The following is a 19,400-nucleotide window of genomic DNA, read 5'->3' as shown; positions in this document are numbered from 1 at the left end:
TAAAATTCAATTATTATTGTGGATTACATGTAAAGGTCTGTGAATATACTATACGTGAAGTAGCTTATTAAGAGCAGTAATGAAGACAAACAAACAAACAAAAAAACACCACCAACAAAAAAAACAAAAAACCTAAATGCAACTTTTATAATAACTTATATCTTAATTAATATTTTGTAACACTCAACCTATATCTGCATTTACATTTATTTAAAATTTGAATAATGTATTCACATTAGGTTACATCCTTAGCACACATACAGATCTTGTATTAAGATCAGGACATGATGCCTCAATATCTGCTGCCCCTTAACAAATTCTGGTATTGTTTTTATTGTCTTTATTTAAACAGGTATAGCGCTACCTTCCTTGACATCAGCATTATATTTCGGGTGCTTCCTGTGCCTTGTGTGGTGTTGGATACTAGGCTTCTCTATTGACCTGCTCCATTTCAGCACATTGTGTATAATGATGAGTATATTTAGTGGTGGACACATCCTGGTTCTCTACCTCTATCAGCTACCTCTGTTTCAGCATCTCATACCTCCTGAGGACATTTATGCAAGGTACTATGGCATCAGAAGAAAGTCAATGTACAGTATCTACCTATAAGTGAATTATAAATATGGATAATGAAAAATTGGAATCACCCATTTGTTATTGTAAATAGTCTTCCTTCCTTCTTTCCTTCCTTCCTTCCTTCTTTCCTTTTCTCTTTTCCGTCTCTCTTTCTTTCTTAGGTTATTTGGCATGACCGCCTTTATCCACACAAACTCATCAGAGCCATATAGTCTGGGCCTGCATCCAGATATGAGCTGGCCTATGATAATAAACCCGCTGTTACTCCTAGTACTCTACTACACACTTGTGGCTCTTCTACAAAAATGGGCTGTAACAGCTAGAGAGGTACTTCATTTTTAAAAAAAGTAGGAGAAATATACAACGTAACAGGCAAAGACAATTAATGAATAGTTGCAAACTCATTTCTAATGGAGGACATGAGGATATAGACATCACTTATTTATGGACAAACATATTCAATCAATTCTATGGAACACTGACCACAAGTTCACCATAAGTTCAATCTTGTGCTAATGTCTTTTTGCCCTTTTGACCTCTGGAGAAATATATACCCCAGATATATATACCCCAGGGTGAACAGGGTGAAAAGTGCTGTTTGCATAAATATTTAACCCTTTCAGACATGGTAAACCATTGATAAGCTGAAAGAACAGCTTTTAGTGTGTTGGGGTAAGTACCTACCAGCTTTGCACACTGAATGAGTGATTTTTAACTATTCTTCATGGTATATTTGCTCCAGGTTCTTCAGGGTGGTTGGATGTGGTTTGTTGACTGCAATTTGCAAACCCTACCACAATTCTTGATTGTATTAAGATCAGGACATGATGTTTTGCAACATACCTGCTTTGCTTTAGCCTTGTGTTTCACTTTACAATTTTAACAAGAAGCACAGTTTCTGAAGATGTAAAGTGTCCCCTAGAGCATGATGCTGCCACCACCATGTTTCAGTGTAGGGATGGTGTACTGTAATTCAAGGTGAGGTCTACATTAGGTTTCCACCACTCATTATACTTTGAAATTTGCAAAATTAAAGTATTTTGTCTGGGTTTGATGATACCAATATATCTTCCCGTGTCACATTCATGCTTTCATATAGCTCTTCTTGAGCAATTTTTAATTTTAATCATGTTTGCATACACTTCTCAATTATGCTAAGCTCCTGAAATGTTTATTTGGTAGACCCTTATGTCACCCTCAGCCACTGTACTCTGTAAATCAGTCAGAGTAACTGTTGGCCACATTGTAGCCTCCCTCACCAGTCTCTGTCTTGCTTTTGAGTTTTGAGAAAAGAACTTGTCTAGATAGTGCTTGCAATATGTGACACTTTTACTTAATTAGAATGTTCATTTTCATGCTGTAACTTTAGACTGACCATCTCTTCAATCACTGTTCAACAGAACTCATTTTTGTTTTAATATTTTACAGGTGAAGGCAGGGGCGGTTCTAGGCCTTCTTTAGGGTGGCTCCAGCCCCCCTGTCTTTGATCTCAGCCACCCTAAAACTAAAAGTATAATTTTTTGCGCGTAAAAGCAAAGTAAAAAAATCGCTCTTGGATCAAACTGATAAATAATTTTCTTTCCCTTCGACGACATGTCCTGCATTTTAACATAATTTTTATTGTTTATAAAAGCAATAGCCTCCAGCTCTAACTGCATTCAATGGACACACTGTTTGTAGAGAAAGCACACATACATGAACTGATTTGATTCAAGACTGGCAACATTACATCATGCATAAGATTATGGTGTCCACTTTTGCCATTTTAAATAATACCATAACTTTTGGCTTACTATGTAGTCATACAATATATAATATAAAAATCTTCTTGTTTTTAATTCTCACTGAGGGCTAAGCCCCCCTAAAGATTAAATCCTAGAACCGCCCCTGGGTGAAGGCCAATTATTAGTCACTTATATTTTCTATCTGAAGCTTGCTGAACCTTAATACTTATGCAGGCAACATTATTCTCTCTTTGATTTTCTCCAAAATGATTTTGAAATGACAATTAATTTTGACTTTGAGTTTGCAATAAAAATGGCTTGAACCGAAGACATTTGTTATTCAGACAAATGCGACTTTTACCACTACATCTGAATGTTTATTTCACAGAAATGCATACATGGGTTCCTTATTTGATTGTTTATAAAAAAGCTGATTATAGTATTTTTCTTTAAGGATGATGAAGAAGAGCTTGAACGTCCTTCAAAAGAATCAAGCATTCTGTCTAGTTTCCCAAAAATAGCTGATGGTGACTACCTTTCATCTGGAATGACAGATGTAATGTAACACACACACACACACACACACACACACACACACACACACACACACACACACACACACACAATAATTGAAAGTAATAAAAGTAAGCAGGTTTTATTGTGGGAAAGGTCTTACATTTTTCATTAATGCCATTAATGCTACTTTCTAAAATTGAAACAATTAAAATTAGTGAAACATAAAATATAATTATGTACAATTATAGGACAAGGATAAGTGCTACAGAAAATGAATAGCATTACACACACACACACGGTTATAATCACAACAGGCTTAAAAATGTCTTCTTTTTTTTTTAATTCTTCCTAGCATATTATGATGCTAAACAACAGTTGGCAGAACAATAATCCTTCTGGGCTGGACCCACTTCTATCAGATGCTGACTATCTACAGTGTCGTTCCCTACCAATGTACATCCAGCATGATTGCTCTTATGGTACTATGTCTAAACCATTTGTCATTTAATTTATTTGAATACTATTTATAATAAAAAATACAAAAGAAATAATAACAACAATAATAATAATAATAATAATAATAATAATAATAATAATAATAATAATAATAATAATATTAATAATAAGAATATTAATAATAAGAATAAGAATAGTTATTATTATTATTATTATTATTATTATTATTATTGCCAATAATATTTACAAAATAACAAACTTTTCACTTGTTTTCAGATGCTGCAGAAGAACAAGGAGATGTGAGCTGTGCTACTGGAGATGGAGTAACGGAAGCACTAACTGACGAAGAGCCATTTTCTACTTCTAAAGCGAGTGCCTTCACTCTGATTTGTCTGTCTATTATGAGACAGAGCTACATTATTGCGCTTATCATTATGATGGTAACACTCCATTCATGTGTATATAGTGTGTTTTTGCATATGTCTGTCAATTTCTTTTTCAGAAAATTATCGTAAAAGATAACACAAAATTTTATAGTCATATTTTCTTTTTCTTTTAAATTTTTTCTTTGTTTTTTTTTTTTCCTTTATATATTTAGTGTAATTTAGCATACTGGTTGCTAATTTCATACTCTGCACCACTGGTTAAAAACAAACAAACAGTGAACCAAATTCAATCTTTTAGTAAAGTAAAAATGTTTCTGTAATCTAAACTTAGCTAAAGTTTTTCTAAACTATTTACTCACTCACTCACTCACTCACTCACTCACTCACTCACTCATTTTCTACCGCTTATCCGAACTACCTCGGGTCACGGGGAGTCTGTGCCTATCTCAGGCGTCATCGGGCATCAAGGCAGGATACACCCTGGCCGGGATGTGCCGACCCATCGCAGGGCACACACACTAAATATAAAATGTCTTGATTTTAATTGTACTGGCAAGAAGATTGATGTATGATGTTTACAGCATTTAGTAGATGTCATAATTTAGGGTGGCTAACTAACTAATCTTGGATTATTCTTTTTCATTGATTGGTGATTAGACAACAACAAAATAATAATAATAATAATAATAATAATAATAATAATAATAATAATAATAATAATAATAATAATAATAGTTTTTTGTATTATATTTTGTGTTGCCAAAATACAGTTCTCAAAAAAATTAAAGGAACACTTTTTAATCATAGCATCAAGTCAGTTAAGGGATATTGATCTGGTCTGTTAAGTAGCAGAGGGGGTTGTTAATCAGTTTCAGCTGCTTGATTAGAGGGGTAACATTAAGACAATACCCAAACCAGGAATGGTTTTACAGGTAGAGGCCACTGACATTTTTCCCTCCTCATCATTTCTGATTGTTTTTCTGATTCATTTTGCATTTGGCTAGGGTCAGTGTCTCTACTGGTTGCATGAGGCAATACCTTGAGGCAACTACTCTTGAAAATCTGGACAGGGCTGTAGAAAGTCCTTAACACATCACCAGGACAGTATCTGCTCCTTTGTGCAAGGAGGAGCAGGATAAGCACTGCCACAGCCCTACAAAATTACCCCCAGTAGGCCACTGGTGCGAATGTCTCGGAGCAAACAATCATAAACAGTCTTGATAGGGGTTCCTGAGGACCCAACGTCCACTAGTGGGCCCTGTGCTCACTGCCCGGCACTGTGGAGTTTGATATATAACATCAGAATTGACAGGACTGCCACTGGTGCCCTGTGCTTTTCAAAGATGCGAGCAGATTCACACTGAGCACATGTGAGACATGAAAGGCCATGAAGAATGCTATGCTGCCTTCTATGCTATGCTGCCTAAGAAAAACACAGAACTCTAAAGGCTATACAATGGCACACTGACTGCCTTTAGGTATTGGGATGAAATCCTTGGACCCATTGTCAGACTAGAGCAGTCTTCATCTGGAGGATGAAGGAATTGATACCACTGATTGGCCTCCATGCTCGTCTGGATTTAGTTTCCCCTTTGAGATCTGATGTGTTTGCTAAGTGTTCCTTTAATTTGTTTGAGCAGTGTATATTTTCATGTACATAAATGCAAATTATGTAATAATATAATAAGAATAATGATTTAAGAATTATTTATAGCCATTGTTACTATTTTATGTTTTTTTTGCTTTTTTCCCTCACCTTTAAATTTTCAGTTCACATTTTATTATAACAGTTTTGTGTAGAAGTATGTATTTAATTAAAAAAAAACAAAATGGCATATATCATATATTGCAACATTTCTGTGTGTGTGTGTGTGTGTGTGTGTGTGTGTGCAGATATGGAGCATCACTTACAATTCCTGGCTCACATTTGCCTTGTTGATATGGTCCTGTGTTATCTGGATGTCAAGGCACCGGCGGGAGTACACCATGATCAGTGCTCCGTTTCTTGCTGTTTATTGCACACTGCTGTTAGTGGCTGGCTTTATTAGTGCTTTCCGTCTCCATCACAGTGAGCTTTTTCCTGCTCTCCCCAAAGCTGTTCTGGTTGATTTTGATCTCTACACTTATCAAACACCTTGTCTTCACCTGGGAGCAAAGGTAAATTACAGTCTAAAATACCAGCACAGAGTGGGTTAAAAATATAAATTTAAACAGATTTATATACAGTGGTGTGAAAAAGTGTTTGCCCTCTTCCTGATTTTTTATTGTTTTGCAGGTTTGTCAAACATTAATGTTTCAGATCAAACAAATGTAAATAATAGTCAAAGACAACACAAGTAAACACAACATGCAGTTTTTAAATGAAGGTTTTTATTATTAAGGGAAAACAAAATCCAAACCTACATGGCCCCATGTGAAAAAGTGTTTGCCCCCCATTAAAACATACCATAACTGTGGTTTATCACACCTGAGTTCAATTTCTCTAGCCACACCCAGGCCTGATTACTGCCACACCTGTTCGCAATCAAGAAATCACTTAAATAAGACCTGACTGACAAAGTGAAGTAGACCAAAAGATCCTCAAAAGCTACACATCATGCCAAGATCCGCAGAAATTCAGGAATAAATGAGAAAGTATGTAATTGAGATCTATCAATCTGGAAAATGTTATAAAGCCATATCTAAAGCTTTGGGACGCCAGCGAACCACAGTGAGAGCCATTATCCACAAATGTCAAAAAAATGAAACAGTGGTGAACCTTCCCTGGAGTGGCTGGCCGATCAAAATTACCCCAAAAGCGCAGCAAAGACTCATTCAGGATGTCACAAAAGACCCCACAACAACATCCAAAGAAGTGCAGGTAAGGTCAGTTAAAATCAGTGTTCATGACACCACCATAAGAAAGAGGCTGGGCAAAATTGGCCTGCATGGCAGAGTTCCAAGACGAAAACCACTGATGAGCAAAAAGAACATAAAGGCTTGTCTAAGTTTTGCCAGAAAACATCTTGATGATCCCCAAGTCTTTTGGGAAAATACTGTGGACTGATGAGACAAAAGTTTAACTTTTTGAAAGGTGTGTGTCCCATTACATCTAATGTAAAAGTAATATTGCATATCAGAAATAGAGCATCATACCAACAGTAAAATATGGTGGTGGTAGTGTGATGGTCTGGGGCTGTTTTGCTGCTTCAGGACCTGGAATAGTTGCTGTGATAAATGGAAGCATGGAAGCTGCTGTCTACCAAAAAATCCTGAAGGACAATGTGCGGCCATCTGTTCGTGACCTCAAGCTGAAGCAAACTTGGGTTCTGCAGCAGGACAATGATCCAAAACACGCCATGTCTTGTGGCTAGTGGAGTGGCCTAGTCAAAGTCCTGACCTGAATCCAATTGAGATGCTGTGGCATGACCTTAAAAAGGCGGTTCATGCTCGAAAACCCTCCAATGTGGCAGAATTACAACAATTCTGGAAAGATGAGTGGACCAAAATTCCTCCACAGTGCTGTAACAGACTCATTGTAAGTTATCACAAATGCTTGATTGCAGTTCTTGCTGCTAAGGGTGGCCCAATCAGAATTGGAATTGTATGTAATTATTTAAAATGAAGTAATGTAAAAATGAAGCCCTAGTGTGTTTAGGCAAAGTGAGAACACAGCACTTGCTCAGATGAGGACTATGACAACCAGTCTGATATAGATCTGGTTCAAGGGAAGAAGTCATGTTGTGTATTGTTGGTTGCATTCCTTTAAATGAGAGCTGCTAAACAGTACCTTGAAATGCAAAATGTGTTTGAGGACAGAGGTGTTGTGATACATAAATGAAATATGTTCTGGATATTTGGTTTGAGAACAAAAATGATGGACAAATTTCATAATTTGTTTGTATGCATTAGGTTTTAACGGCATTAACACTAGTTTCTTCCATTTTTGAAGATGATTTATTCATTTAGTTTCTGGATGTTGCTACGACAACAGTTAATTGAGAAACAAGAAGAGCAACAGCTGAAAGAAGAGAGTCTCCATGAGGTCAAAAGTACAAGTATGAATCTTTTTTCTTCAGAAATATTATTAGAACGTAGGGTGCATTAAAACAGGTGAAAAAATATGTAAGAAACAACTTGTTTATTCTGCATCGAAGTATATAGAAATGTTTTAGTATATTGATATTCATTGTTATCCCAAAATGAGCACAATACTCCAATTGTGTAATGTGCCCTAGAATGTCACATGACCACATCCCACTAATCAGAAAACTTTTTAGTGGACAGAAAACTATTTTCCCCACCCACCGGTTAATTTTATTATAGCAACCAATAGTAGAAATACATACTGGTGACTTCATAGTACAGCAACTGGTGACTTGCATTGTTAAAATCTTAGTTATAATTTCTTCTCAAGCCTTGTTGCCGGTGCTATATCTCTAAAACGGATTTGTGTTTGTGTTTAGGCATAGCTGATAAAACTGAATCCTCCAGCATGGTGAATAGAATAGGAGCATTTCTTAGAGGCCTTTTGGTGAAGTACTGGATTGTCTGCTGCTGCTCCATGTTTTTTGTCATCAGTTTCTCTGGGAAAGTGGTTGTCTACAAAATCCTTTACATCTGTTTGTTCCTCTTCTGCGTGGTTCTCTACCAGGTGAGTCTTCCTTTACATTTCTTAGTTGCAAATACATAAGAAACTTTAGACACTTTTGACACGTTCAGAAGTTTTGAATGGACCCCCCACTTTAGAGACTTGCATATGCATAATCAATAAATGTATGAGGTTCACTCTAAGTTAGATTCACTCCTGGCTGAATTTTCTCAGTGCCTTGCTGTGTTTGCCTGCTCAGCTCCCAGTGTATCTAATAAGTGCAGTTATTTTGCTATTCTAATGTGCTTTTCTGATCATTTCTACTTGTCTTTGCTCATAGGTAACAAACACTTGCCTGTTGTTTGTCTCTGAATTACTAGGTTGTCTTTATTGCTTTGGTTAGTGGTTACTGGGATATGACAATGCTCATATGGCCTTAGTGTAGGAATAAACTCCAAAACAGTGGTGAGCCATTAAACCTACCATCCATTCAATTGCATGTATGTTGAATATGTGACTATAGCACATATTCATTAATCTGTTGGTCAAATGTTGTTCATCATGTCATAACAACCTGGCTCTGGTTCTCCTTATGTTTGTCTGGTTCTCTGGTTTCCTCCTAAACATGCCGGTAGATGGATTGGCTGAGATATTTCCTATTCTTTCCTATTCCTATTGATTGAGTGTGTGGAAGTATGTGCATGCTGCACTGTGATGGACTGGTGTCTCAGCTGGAGTGTATTCCTGCCTCATGGTCAGTGGACAGGGAATGTAGATCTACCTTGATCTAGCAGTTACCGAATGTGGGCAAGTGAGAGAGCATGGCTTGAACAATAGTGACAACATTATCATATTTTTATTATACATGATATGCCACTGTTTCAGTAATGACATTTAATGGCTTGTATAGAAAATATTTCAGGCAATCAAAACAGATTACAAATTGTTGTTATTTAAAAAATTAAAAAGAAAATTGTTATTGTGAAGTTTTCTGTAAGGAGACATTTTAATACTATTTAATATTTACAGATGTTTTAAATATGTATTAAATTCTGTGGCAGACAGAAGTAAAGCTGTTCCTTTAATCCTTCACAGGGAAAGGTTGAAGAAGTTGTGCTTTTTGGTTTCTTACTAACAAGCTGCACTGTTTCTTATTAACGTCAAGAAAAATTGAGAGAATTACTGTTTATTATATGGATTAAGAGAAATAAAATTGTCCGAATGAGCCAATCGAAAATAATTAACTTTGGGATGGTAACAGCATCACAACACCATGTCCCAGCTTGCGACTAGGGATATCAGGTTACAGTAACAGAACAGAATCAGCACTATAATGCCATATTCTCCTATTTAGGTCCAGTATGATGTATGGCGGCACGTTCTGAAGTACTTCTGGGCTGTTGTGGTTGGATATTCCATGCTGGTTTTGATTCTAATTTACATGTACCAGTTTAAGACTGTTTCAGGCCTGTTTCGTCAAATCATAGGCATGTCAGAAGAGGGGTAAGTGCAACAACACACTGTTAACCATAATCCTGTAGTGCTGAATCAATGTTTCTGTTTAAAACAAATAATTCATACCTGAAAAATGTGTTCAACTTATTTCTTTCAGACTTCGAGATCTTGGTCTGGAGCAATTTGACACTGTAGAGTTATTTGCACAGATTTTGCTTCCTGCTGCCTTCTTACTGGCCTGCATCCTACAATTGCACTACTTTAACTGTGATTTTCTCACTCTTACTGACCTACAGAATGTTCCTGTGTGTGATGGTACTTCCACGTGAGTTAAATACTTCTCTTACAATCTTAAAGATTATGTTCGGATTTACTCTTATCCCTAATAGTGTGATCTAATTTGCATGTGATGTGGGACCTTATACTTGAAGGCCTCATCTATTTTCATATCACAGAAATTAAGAGATGTATACAACGATCATGATTTGATTCTGTCCTTATTTCACTCCAGAGAAGAAGATCTGAGAGAGACACTGAAAATTATATCAGATATGTAAGTCCACAAATCTGGAGGTTCTTGTTCTATTAAAGTTTAATTATTATTATTATTCAAAACCAAACAAAAACTACAAAATATCAGTAAAACTTAAATCTTTGTGGAACGTCATCTGGTTGCTGCCTCACTCACAATAAGTGCTTCATTAAAAACAGGTGCTGCCTGGAGGTAAACTCATATACATTGCAAGATTTTAACATTTTCAAGTCAAAATGACCATTTTAAAATGACTAAATTTGATGTAACTATAATTTTGTATACCTAAAAAAACTTAGGGAAATGTGACAAATTTAAGAGCCAGTCTGTGTAAAATTGTTTTAGAATATGTGTGATATGAAACATATGTGGTACTCTGTTATTATTAATTCTTTATAGTAGTTATACTTGTTTTGGAAATATTTTTCTATTAATTTCAGGATAAAAGAAAACATCAAAAAATTACAAAACCGGTAAATCTTTGTTTTTACTGTTTCATTGTTTAAATGCTAAGCTATAATATTTGCAGCAAATATTTGCAAATATTTTATAGGATAAATATCCTGACTATGTGCTCTGTGGCAGGCTGGTAAAAGAGCAGATGAGTGCAGAGGGGGATGATCTGTTGGGCAGCTTAGAACTTAATTCCACATCAGTTAAAGATGAGGAAGAAGAAACAGAAGAAAAAGGTAAGGAATTAGTTACGATCCTCTTGTGACGCATCCTTAATAATGCACTTTGATTTAACACTGTGAAAGACTAGTTTACTAACACTCATTGAAAACAGAGAGATGATCATATGTGTGTCTGTGTATTTTAGAATCAACAATGAACAAATGGTTTTTAAAGGTGGATCGGATAAGCTTATTCATGTTACATGCCCTGCTGTGGTTGGCTAAGGGTCAGGAGTGTTGTTGGAGATTGCTGGAGCTGAATAGCCTCAAACTTGTTGCTGCAGGCATCATCTGGGTTAGCCTAAAAGAGGTAAGATACACACATACACATCAAACTCTTAGCTACACCACAGCATGGTGTTTTAAATAAGAATTTTCAGATTTTACAAATTTTTAGATTCAGAGCATTTAAGCATGTGATATGTGAAAGGCTAAATCTTGAACTAATGTCCTGTTGATATGCTGGAATAAATTCAGAAGCATAGTTTTGCATAATAAAATGCAGTATTGCAGGGGCTACAAATGATTTGTCCTGTCATGAAGAAGTGAAGCAGATCAAAACACAATTAAAACAAACTCTAGGCAGATTCAGTGAAGTTGGTCAGTGTACACTAGCCGTGAAAAATACTATTACTTATTCCACATTTGCATATATTTAAATTAAATTCTAAGGCTTCCAGACCTCTACTATTGTTATTTGACTGTGTTCATGCTGAGAGCAATTGTTCAATATGCGTCACACAAAGTTCTCCCTGCTGGTTACTAGTAGGATATTGCCATGGTTTCACTGGTAGTGCCAGTGCAAGTCAAATGTCTTCTAGCTAAAGATGAGAAAATATAACATATATAGTAAATAGTAAATTAATGTATGTGTGTGCCTGTCCTGGTGCCCTGAGATGCACTGGCAGTTTCATGCTTAATACACAGTGTGACTGAATAGGATAAAGCATATTACCGAAGACAAAAGCGTGAGAACTGTGTGTATTTTCATTATGAGTATGTAGTGATGCCTTACGATGGTTACTTAACCTTTTTATGTATATAATAAGTAGTATTAGTATTAAAAGAGATGTGATATATAAATGAGTCCTTGATGATATTTTGATTTCACTCACAACATGATCCCCATAAAAGGAAGCTTAGCTGGAAAGTTAAATTTTCTTTCAGCAGGCCTTCAAAGAGTGATGGCCATGACTATAAAGGAATCCAGTATACCTTCCTAGTTCATACATCACATAATTATAATTATACATTTAATTATAAGTTATTTGCATTAAAAACATGTTCTAAATTTATTGGTTATTTTCAAATTCATAGACAAATTGTCCTCCCTTCATCTAATCTAGAGTAATTGAAAAATCTGCCTCTATTTGGATGATATTTCTAATCCTTTTTAATGTGAGTAGCTATTTTGATTCTGTCTGTTTTGTTGACTGTCCATCACTCTGTCTTAGGATTCTTGGTTGCCCTTAAAACTCTGGATCCTTCACCATTTTATAGCCTTTGATTTTTACATATTGAGCTATGAAGGATAGTGATGGCTTAGTGGTTAGCACTTTTGCCTCACTTCTCTGCCATTAAGTGTTTTATTCTAGTATTTAACCAGTTGTTGCAGTGCTTGTGGAGTTTGCTTGTTCTTTGCTTTGGGAGTTACCTTTGGTTTTCCTCCCCATGTCTAAAGACATACAATGTAGGATGACTGCCGTATCTTAATTGCATGTATTGTGTGAATGGTTGTGTGAGAGTATTTGCAATTATGCCCATAGATGATCAAGTGTTAGCCTAAATTGAGGGTGTCCCCCACCTTCTGCCCAGAGTCTGCTGAGATATTCTCCATGTTCCCCATGACCCTGTAGAGGATAAGTGATGGATAAATATTGAACTGCATACTTTTAAAATCTTCTGTCATCTTTGAAGCAGTAAGTGTGTTTCTCTCTTTGTTATATAGGTGTCTCTGATGAATTTTGTATTCCTGGTATCATGGACATTTGCTGTCCCATATGCAAGACTGCGGCCAATGGCCTCCACTGTATCCTCTGTCTGGGCATGCGTGATGGTTGTGTGTAAAATGATGTATCAGTTGAAATTCATCAAACCAGCAGAGTTTTCTGTTAATTGCACCACTGTGAGTTTCTGCATCACTGTGAGCTTGCTCTAGGATTATTTCACACCATTATTAAAGTACTAGAGTATACCTCTGTACATTTTGTATGCTTTAATTTTGTATAATTAAATACACTTGCTTGTTTCTTTTAAGGATTTGCTGATGTCTAATCAGACCTGGTACAATGGGAATGTGGAACAGCTTTTGCAGAAATCTCTTTTGTATATTGAACCTGTAGATCCATCTATGTGGATTGGCAGTTTGAGAAAATGTGGGGATGCCATTTTGCCTTGCCTACAGGTGTGTTACTTATTAGTAATGTGCAGTATTCGAAAACAAACAAATAAATGAACAAACAAACAATCAGTTCCTTAATGTTTAGTGCATTAATAATAAAAAAAAACTAATTATCGTAGCTTTAGTTTGAAGTCCATAGTGCTAGTCAAATGTGGTAACAAACCACAAGTACGAAGCAAAACACAAGCACTTATTTATGTCAATGTCAACTTTATTTGTATTGCACTATTCAAACAACACATGTTGACCAATGTGCTTTACAACATCTAAGTATAAAAAAGAAATAAATAAAATTTTAATAATAGCAATATACACATTAACAGTAATAATAAAAAATATTTCAACAAGAAAACCTTGGAACAAGAATGCCATGGAAAACATGTATGTCTTAAGTTGTATTTTAAAAACGTGTACTGAATCAGCATCCCTGACGTACATGGGTAAGCTATTCCACAGTCTAGGTGCTACTGCCGCAAATGCACGATCCCCTTTCCGGTTTAAATTGGTCCTTGGAATTTTGAGTAAATTTATAGCCATGAACAAATCATAAAAAGCATCGAAAGGTAACTGTTATCACAGTTCAATGATTAGCTGGTTGCTTATCAAGTCCTTTTATAAGGTGTGGCATTTATATAACCGGACCACATATTTTACTTAAATACCCTCATGTTTTTGGCTCATCATACTCATTAGTTTGTATTGATTATCCACAACACCAGTGCATACTTACTGAGCACTTAGAGTCATACTGATACAGATAGCTTACAGATACATGCAACCAGGGTAATGCTTGTCATGATTGGTGGTGCCAGATTATTAGTATTTAATATCTTCTGGGATTTTCACATACAGCAGTATCTAGAGTTTATCCAGAATGGAGTGTTATCTAAATAAAATGTGTGTTCAGTTAATGGAAATAGTTACTTTGTGTAGTTAATCTGCATGATTGGATGTATGCTGCCATGCGATCACTGATTAGATAACCACATGAATGATTTAGGTGAGCATATAAAATGTATAACCTTGTTTTATGCTGTTTTTATACTGTGTATGTGTCTACAGAATCATTTATTAATACTGGGCCTCCTTGTGTTTGATGTGACTGTCCATCGGCACCAGCTCTACCACTGTCTCCATTTGAACATAAAACCTCCTCTCAAAGGCACTGTTTTTAACAATGTAACATGGCAGCACCTGGATCATGGCATCCTGCCCTGCCTCAAATATTTCTGCAATTACTTTTTCTACAAGTTTGGCCTTGAGGTAAAGCATACTGTTTGTGACTCTACAGTTTATATGAATAATTCTACAGGCATTGCTGTTGAGGAAGGGGGTTTAATCTGTAACCCACATGTTTCTGTTCAAGATATCATTTGTAGTGGCAGTGAATGTGATTGGCCAGAGGATGGATTTCTATGCACTTCTTCACTCATTTGCACTGATAGCAGTTTTGGGACGCCGTCGCAGGAAGGCTATTGGTGAAGTTTGGCCTAGATACTGCTGCTTTACTGCCAGCCTAATGGTGCTTCAGTATTTGCTCTGTATCGGGCTGCCTCCTGCACTCTGTATTGGTACGCTAAATAATATTTGTAAAGAAGCATTCTTTAATGCACAGTATAGTGCAATTGCAGAACAGTATAATATGTCATGTTTAACTAACTTTTATTTTAGGTTGAAATAGCATTAAGGATACAAGCATAGCTCGCTTTATAGGAAAATTATTTATTTGTTTTTCTGAAATGTATTCGATATTTTTAGAAGCTTTTGTTTACGCATTATTTGGTTAGTTGCATTTTGCAGTTAATCAAACCCTCAAAATTATAAAATAAATAATAAGAAATAAAGAAAAAATAATTATAGTAAATAGTATTATTTTATAAAACCAGTTCTCCGATTAGTACAATGTAAAAAATGATTTCCCCATTAATTTATGTAAATTCCTATTGGCAAGACAAGTTTTGAATAATGAACTCAAGGTTATATGTTTTCCAAAATAAAGCTTAAAATAATTAATTGTCTTGACTTCTTGTCAGTTCAACAAAAGTTATCTTCAAGATGAGCTTACTCCCCTTTTAAAAAAAGTGAGGCGAACTTGTTTCTAAATTGATCCATCTTGAAATGCCTTACAGTGTATGGCAATAATTGCTGACAATAATTTAACATGCTGACGATAATGTATCCATTGTGCTGCAGATTATGCTTGGAGGATAGGCTCTAAAGCTCTCAGCTCCAATCAGATAAAGTGGTTGTATTTGCCAGATTTTGCCATGCAGCCTAACCCCACTTTCATATTTTGTGAGTCTGTTCATACACACAATATTTTAGTTTACTAACATCAAATATTTTCATTCTTATTATTACTCATGGGTTATTCACTTTCATAGATGTTATCATTATTTTTGCTTTCTATTTTCTCTGTAGATGACTTCTTGCTGTTGTTGGTAGCCTCTCTGCAGTGGGAGGTGTTTGAAGAAGAGAATAAGGCCTCTGTGAGACTCGTGGCAGGGGACAATGTGGAGATCAGCAGAAAATTAGACTCTCGCTCTCTTAACCAGTACACAGCAGTTGGCAATTTTCTGCACTGCCGGTGTGTTTTTGTGTGTCTGACAAGGTTTATACTACTTGAGCTTGTGATATTTTTGGCATTGCTCCTATGCAGCTAACTCAAAAACGTCAAAAAAAAAATTTTTTACTTTCTTTTTTCTTTTGTCTTTATTTTTTTTTATTACCGCACAGTGATGCTGAGCAAAAACATGGTTACAGAATAATCTCTCAATCACACAAAAATAAGCCAATAATGAATCCACACACAGAATCTGTATGAAGAAATACAGGTAACTCCTGTGAGAAGTGAAAAATGTCCATGAGCTGAATAATCCAGAGGGTAATCTGTAATCAGAGTCAAACAGTCCAATAATCCAACCAATCAGCAAACAGAGCAATTCAGGGCAGACAGAAGCAGGAAACGAGAAAACAAGAAGAATAACAGACAGAAAAATGGTAGGATGACTTACTGAGCATGAGGCAAACAGAAAAGATCATCTGACGTAGAAACATATTTATAAGTGATAATTATGTATGAGTTGGAAGATAGGAAAATCCTAAAGCTTTGCTATATGTTTGCTATATATATGACTCCTGGTCATATTATAAAACTAAATCTGTATTATTGTGTGTGTGTGTGTTTGTGCGTGTTTGTGTTTTCAGGTCATATCTTGACATGGCAAAGGTCTTTGTATTTAGTTACTTCTTCTGGTTTGTTTTATGCCTGGTCTTCATCACTGGCACGACACGTATCAACATATTCTGCCTGGGCTATCTAGTGGCCTGCTTCTATTTCATGCTTTTTGGAGACACAGTGCTACTGCAGCCTGTATGCTACATACTCAGACTGTGGGACTGCCTTATTGCGTACACCTGTGTGGTGATTTGTATGAAAAACTTTATCTCTGTAAGTATGCATGCAAATAATAAAATTAAATTCAACAATCAAAATGAGAAAAAATGATGCATCATTCAACAATCACCACTGGGGAAACAGTGACAAAGAAACAGACGCAAAAAAACTGTTAACAAGATGTTGAAAATGAAAGAAATGTATTTTTATCAAATGTTACATGCCAAGTTGCTTCATTTTGTGGTTGAATAAGTAACATAGTGCAGCAACACTGGATGTATGCCTTTTTATACTGTATTTTGAGTACGTAATTACATAAAGTAATTACAGACATAATTTAGTAGATTTATTTATAGGAATTTCCAGATAAATAATCCATATAGTATTTAATAATACATAATTATACACATACTGTAAATAGTCTGTGTGTTTAATGTAATTTGGGTTAAGTTGCACTATATTACATTCTTTAGCCTTTTTTTTTCTTTAGCCTAATTCTATTGTCCAGTGTGTTAATTCACTCTTCGTGTGTCTGTGTCTGTGTGTGTCTTTGTCTGTGTCTGTGTGAGTCTAGCTGGGATCCTGTGGTTATCTGGACAGTCTTTTAAAGAAAGCCTGTTGGCTCATTCAGGCTTTCAGTATGTTCTGTACTATCAAAGGCTATGATGTGCGTAAGTAAATATTAACCTTGTCTTGTCCTGCAGCTTTAAGCAGATGATGATAAACAAAGCTGTGTGTTTATATAGTACATATTTACATATGCCACATTAAGATGTACAAAACATATGCTACATTAAGATGCACAGTACACAAGAGCACTATATATACGTAAAGGATTTTACGTATATAAAGTATGTAAATTTGTAAAGAGTTATCACCATATTTGTTCATAATTAAAATGGTGTCTTAAGTTAACATATAGTGACAGTTTTTGGTTATTTACAAGTTCTCAGGCCTCCCTTATTTGTTCAGATATCATTGCATGCTCACACAATGTTCACGGCTGCATACATCAGTCTTACAATTTTTGCATTGATTTGATAGTTTATTTAAAGTAGCAGACTGAACACAGATGATTAGTAGCAGTTTTAAGTGAATGTATTATTTTTTAATTATTCTTAAATTATTTTCATCTAAAGGCTTTTACTTAAATTTTGCATAAAACATTTAGACCAAACATCTTTTGTATGTATATGAAAATGTAGATGTACTTATAAAGATGTGTGCATGTCTATATATTCTTTATCTGTTTGTGCATGCAGCTTCACATAATGATGACTGCGAGCTGCCAGTTGGAGAGGCTGGTATTGTATGGGATGCAGTTTGTTTTACTGTGCTACTGGTTCAGAGGAGAGTATTTCTTAGTTACTACTTCTTGTATGTTGTATCAGACCTTAAAGCTGCTAAAATTCTTGCATCCAGGTAAGAAACTGACACGGTCTTCTGAACATATACAGATTTTTTTCTGTACATTTGATTTATAAAAGGCACATTTAGTAGTTTAGTCAATATGCTGATTGTATGGTTAATGTTATGATTGCTGTACATGTATAATAAAATACACTGATCCGAACTAAAATCTGTTGTTTTCATCTGTTTAAGGGGTGCAGAACTATTTGAAGCCAAAGTTAAGAAACGTGTGGCAGCTAGATTGGAGTTAGAGAAGAAATCTGTGGAGCTGTTGAAAAAACAGTATGTGTGTGTGTGTGTGTGTGTGGTGTTGTATTACTTTCTACGAGATGAGAAAGTTCTGTAAGTTCTGAAATTCACCACAAAGTTGGTGGCACATGATGTCTATAATCTGCACAAAGTGAGGCCTATATTTGCCAGTTGAGTGATCACTCAAGTGATTTGCACTCAAGAGTCCTGACCTCAAACCCACTGAACACCTTTGGGATAAATTGGAATGCAAACAGCATACCAGATGTCCCCAAATCAGTGCCCGAACTTACAAAGCTTTAGGACTGGATTAGGCAAATCCCCACAGCAAAAATAGAAAATATTTCCAAATTTATCTTTTCTGAAATATTAGCAAGCCTTCTTAGAAAAGTGGATTCTATTAGAGGTCCTGGGTACAATGGGTTAGTGTTTTGCTTAAAAGCCCATTTTAAAAATGTTATCTAACATTTATTTTCTTTCTAGGATGGAGAAAATCAAGTCAAAACAAAAGAATCCACCAGAACAGGCTACTACAACACTGGACACAAAAGGGCCTGGACAAAAAAGTGATGCAGAGCAAAAAGGTAATCCGATTTACATTTCTGTGCTCTAACAATTTGAAATAAAATACTTAATGTTTGGACATTTCCCGGTCTAGTAGCTGATCCCTTTTTATTTTTCATTTGATTGTTTTCTGGCATTATTAGTTATCATTATTGTGGCCTCAAATGGGTTGCTTATAATTGGTTTCAGCTCTGTCATGTTCATCCACTTTCCCTTTCTTGGCTTGCTGAAGAGGGAGTGCATTCATTCATTTTTTTCCCAACTTTCTCAGACTCTTGGATTGAGTTGTGTTCTGCTAAGCCCTGGTGGATTTGGATTTGGTGGATTTTGTTATACCGAGAGAAAAAGGCAATACAGCTGACAGTCAGAGGGCTTGGCTGTTCAGCACCTATAATGAAACCCTATATATAGATACCATAATACTGATAGCAAAATAGGCCATACAGCTGACTACTCATTACTGTCCTCTGACTCTGCATTGTTGCCT

The 19,400-nt window shown here is 35.7% G+C and overlaps 1 protein-coding gene across 1 annotated transcript in view; it reads left to right on the top strand.

The window, feature by feature from the left end:
• Window positions 1-19,400, top strand: part of si:dkey-11f4.7 (piezo-type mechanosensitive ion channel component 2) — a 44,877-nt gene that overhangs the window by 365 nt on the left and 25,112 nt on the right. The window contains exons 2-26 of the mRNA XM_060881346.1: window positions 353-566; window positions 741-906; window positions 2,758-2,859; window positions 3,172-3,298; window positions 3,552-3,715; window positions 5,555-5,818; window positions 7,593-7,698; window positions 8,107-8,294; window positions 9,586-9,734; window positions 9,844-10,011; window positions 10,198-10,239; window positions 10,659-10,691; window positions 10,804-10,907; window positions 11,039-11,202; window positions 12,841-13,017; window positions 13,150-13,296; window positions 14,356-14,556; window positions 14,660-14,864; window positions 15,487-15,588; window positions 15,715-15,880; window positions 16,501-16,744; window positions 17,265-17,361; window positions 17,953-18,112; window positions 18,293-18,382; window positions 18,833-18,933. Coding sequence (XP_060737329.1) covers window positions 353-566; window positions 741-906; window positions 2,758-2,859; window positions 3,172-3,298; window positions 3,552-3,715; window positions 5,555-5,818; window positions 7,593-7,698; window positions 8,107-8,294; window positions 9,586-9,734; window positions 9,844-10,011; window positions 10,198-10,239; window positions 10,659-10,691; window positions 10,804-10,907; window positions 11,039-11,202; window positions 12,841-13,017; window positions 13,150-13,296; window positions 14,356-14,556; window positions 14,660-14,864; window positions 15,487-15,588; window positions 15,715-15,880; window positions 16,501-16,744; window positions 17,265-17,361; window positions 17,953-18,112; window positions 18,293-18,382; window positions 18,833-18,933 — 3,681 coding nt within the window. The remainder of the gene's footprint in view (window positions 1-352; window positions 567-740; window positions 907-2,757; window positions 2,860-3,171; window positions 3,299-3,551; window positions 3,716-5,554; window positions 5,819-7,592; window positions 7,699-8,106; window positions 8,295-9,585; window positions 9,735-9,843; window positions 10,012-10,197; window positions 10,240-10,658; window positions 10,692-10,803; window positions 10,908-11,038; window positions 11,203-12,840; window positions 13,018-13,149; window positions 13,297-14,355; window positions 14,557-14,659; window positions 14,865-15,486; window positions 15,589-15,714; window positions 15,881-16,500; window positions 16,745-17,264; window positions 17,362-17,952; window positions 18,113-18,292; window positions 18,383-18,832; window positions 18,934-19,400) is intronic.

Source organism: Tachysurus vachellii, chromosome 11, assembly GCF_030014155.1.
Source record: "Tachysurus vachellii isolate PV-2020 chromosome 11, HZAU_Pvac_v1, whole genome shotgun sequence".
Taxonomy (NCBI): domain Eukaryota; kingdom Metazoa; phylum Chordata; class Actinopteri; order Siluriformes; family Bagridae; genus Tachysurus; species Tachysurus vachellii.
The sequence above is the reverse complement of the archived record's forward strand: the minus strand, read 5'-3'. Positions and strand labels throughout refer to the sequence as shown.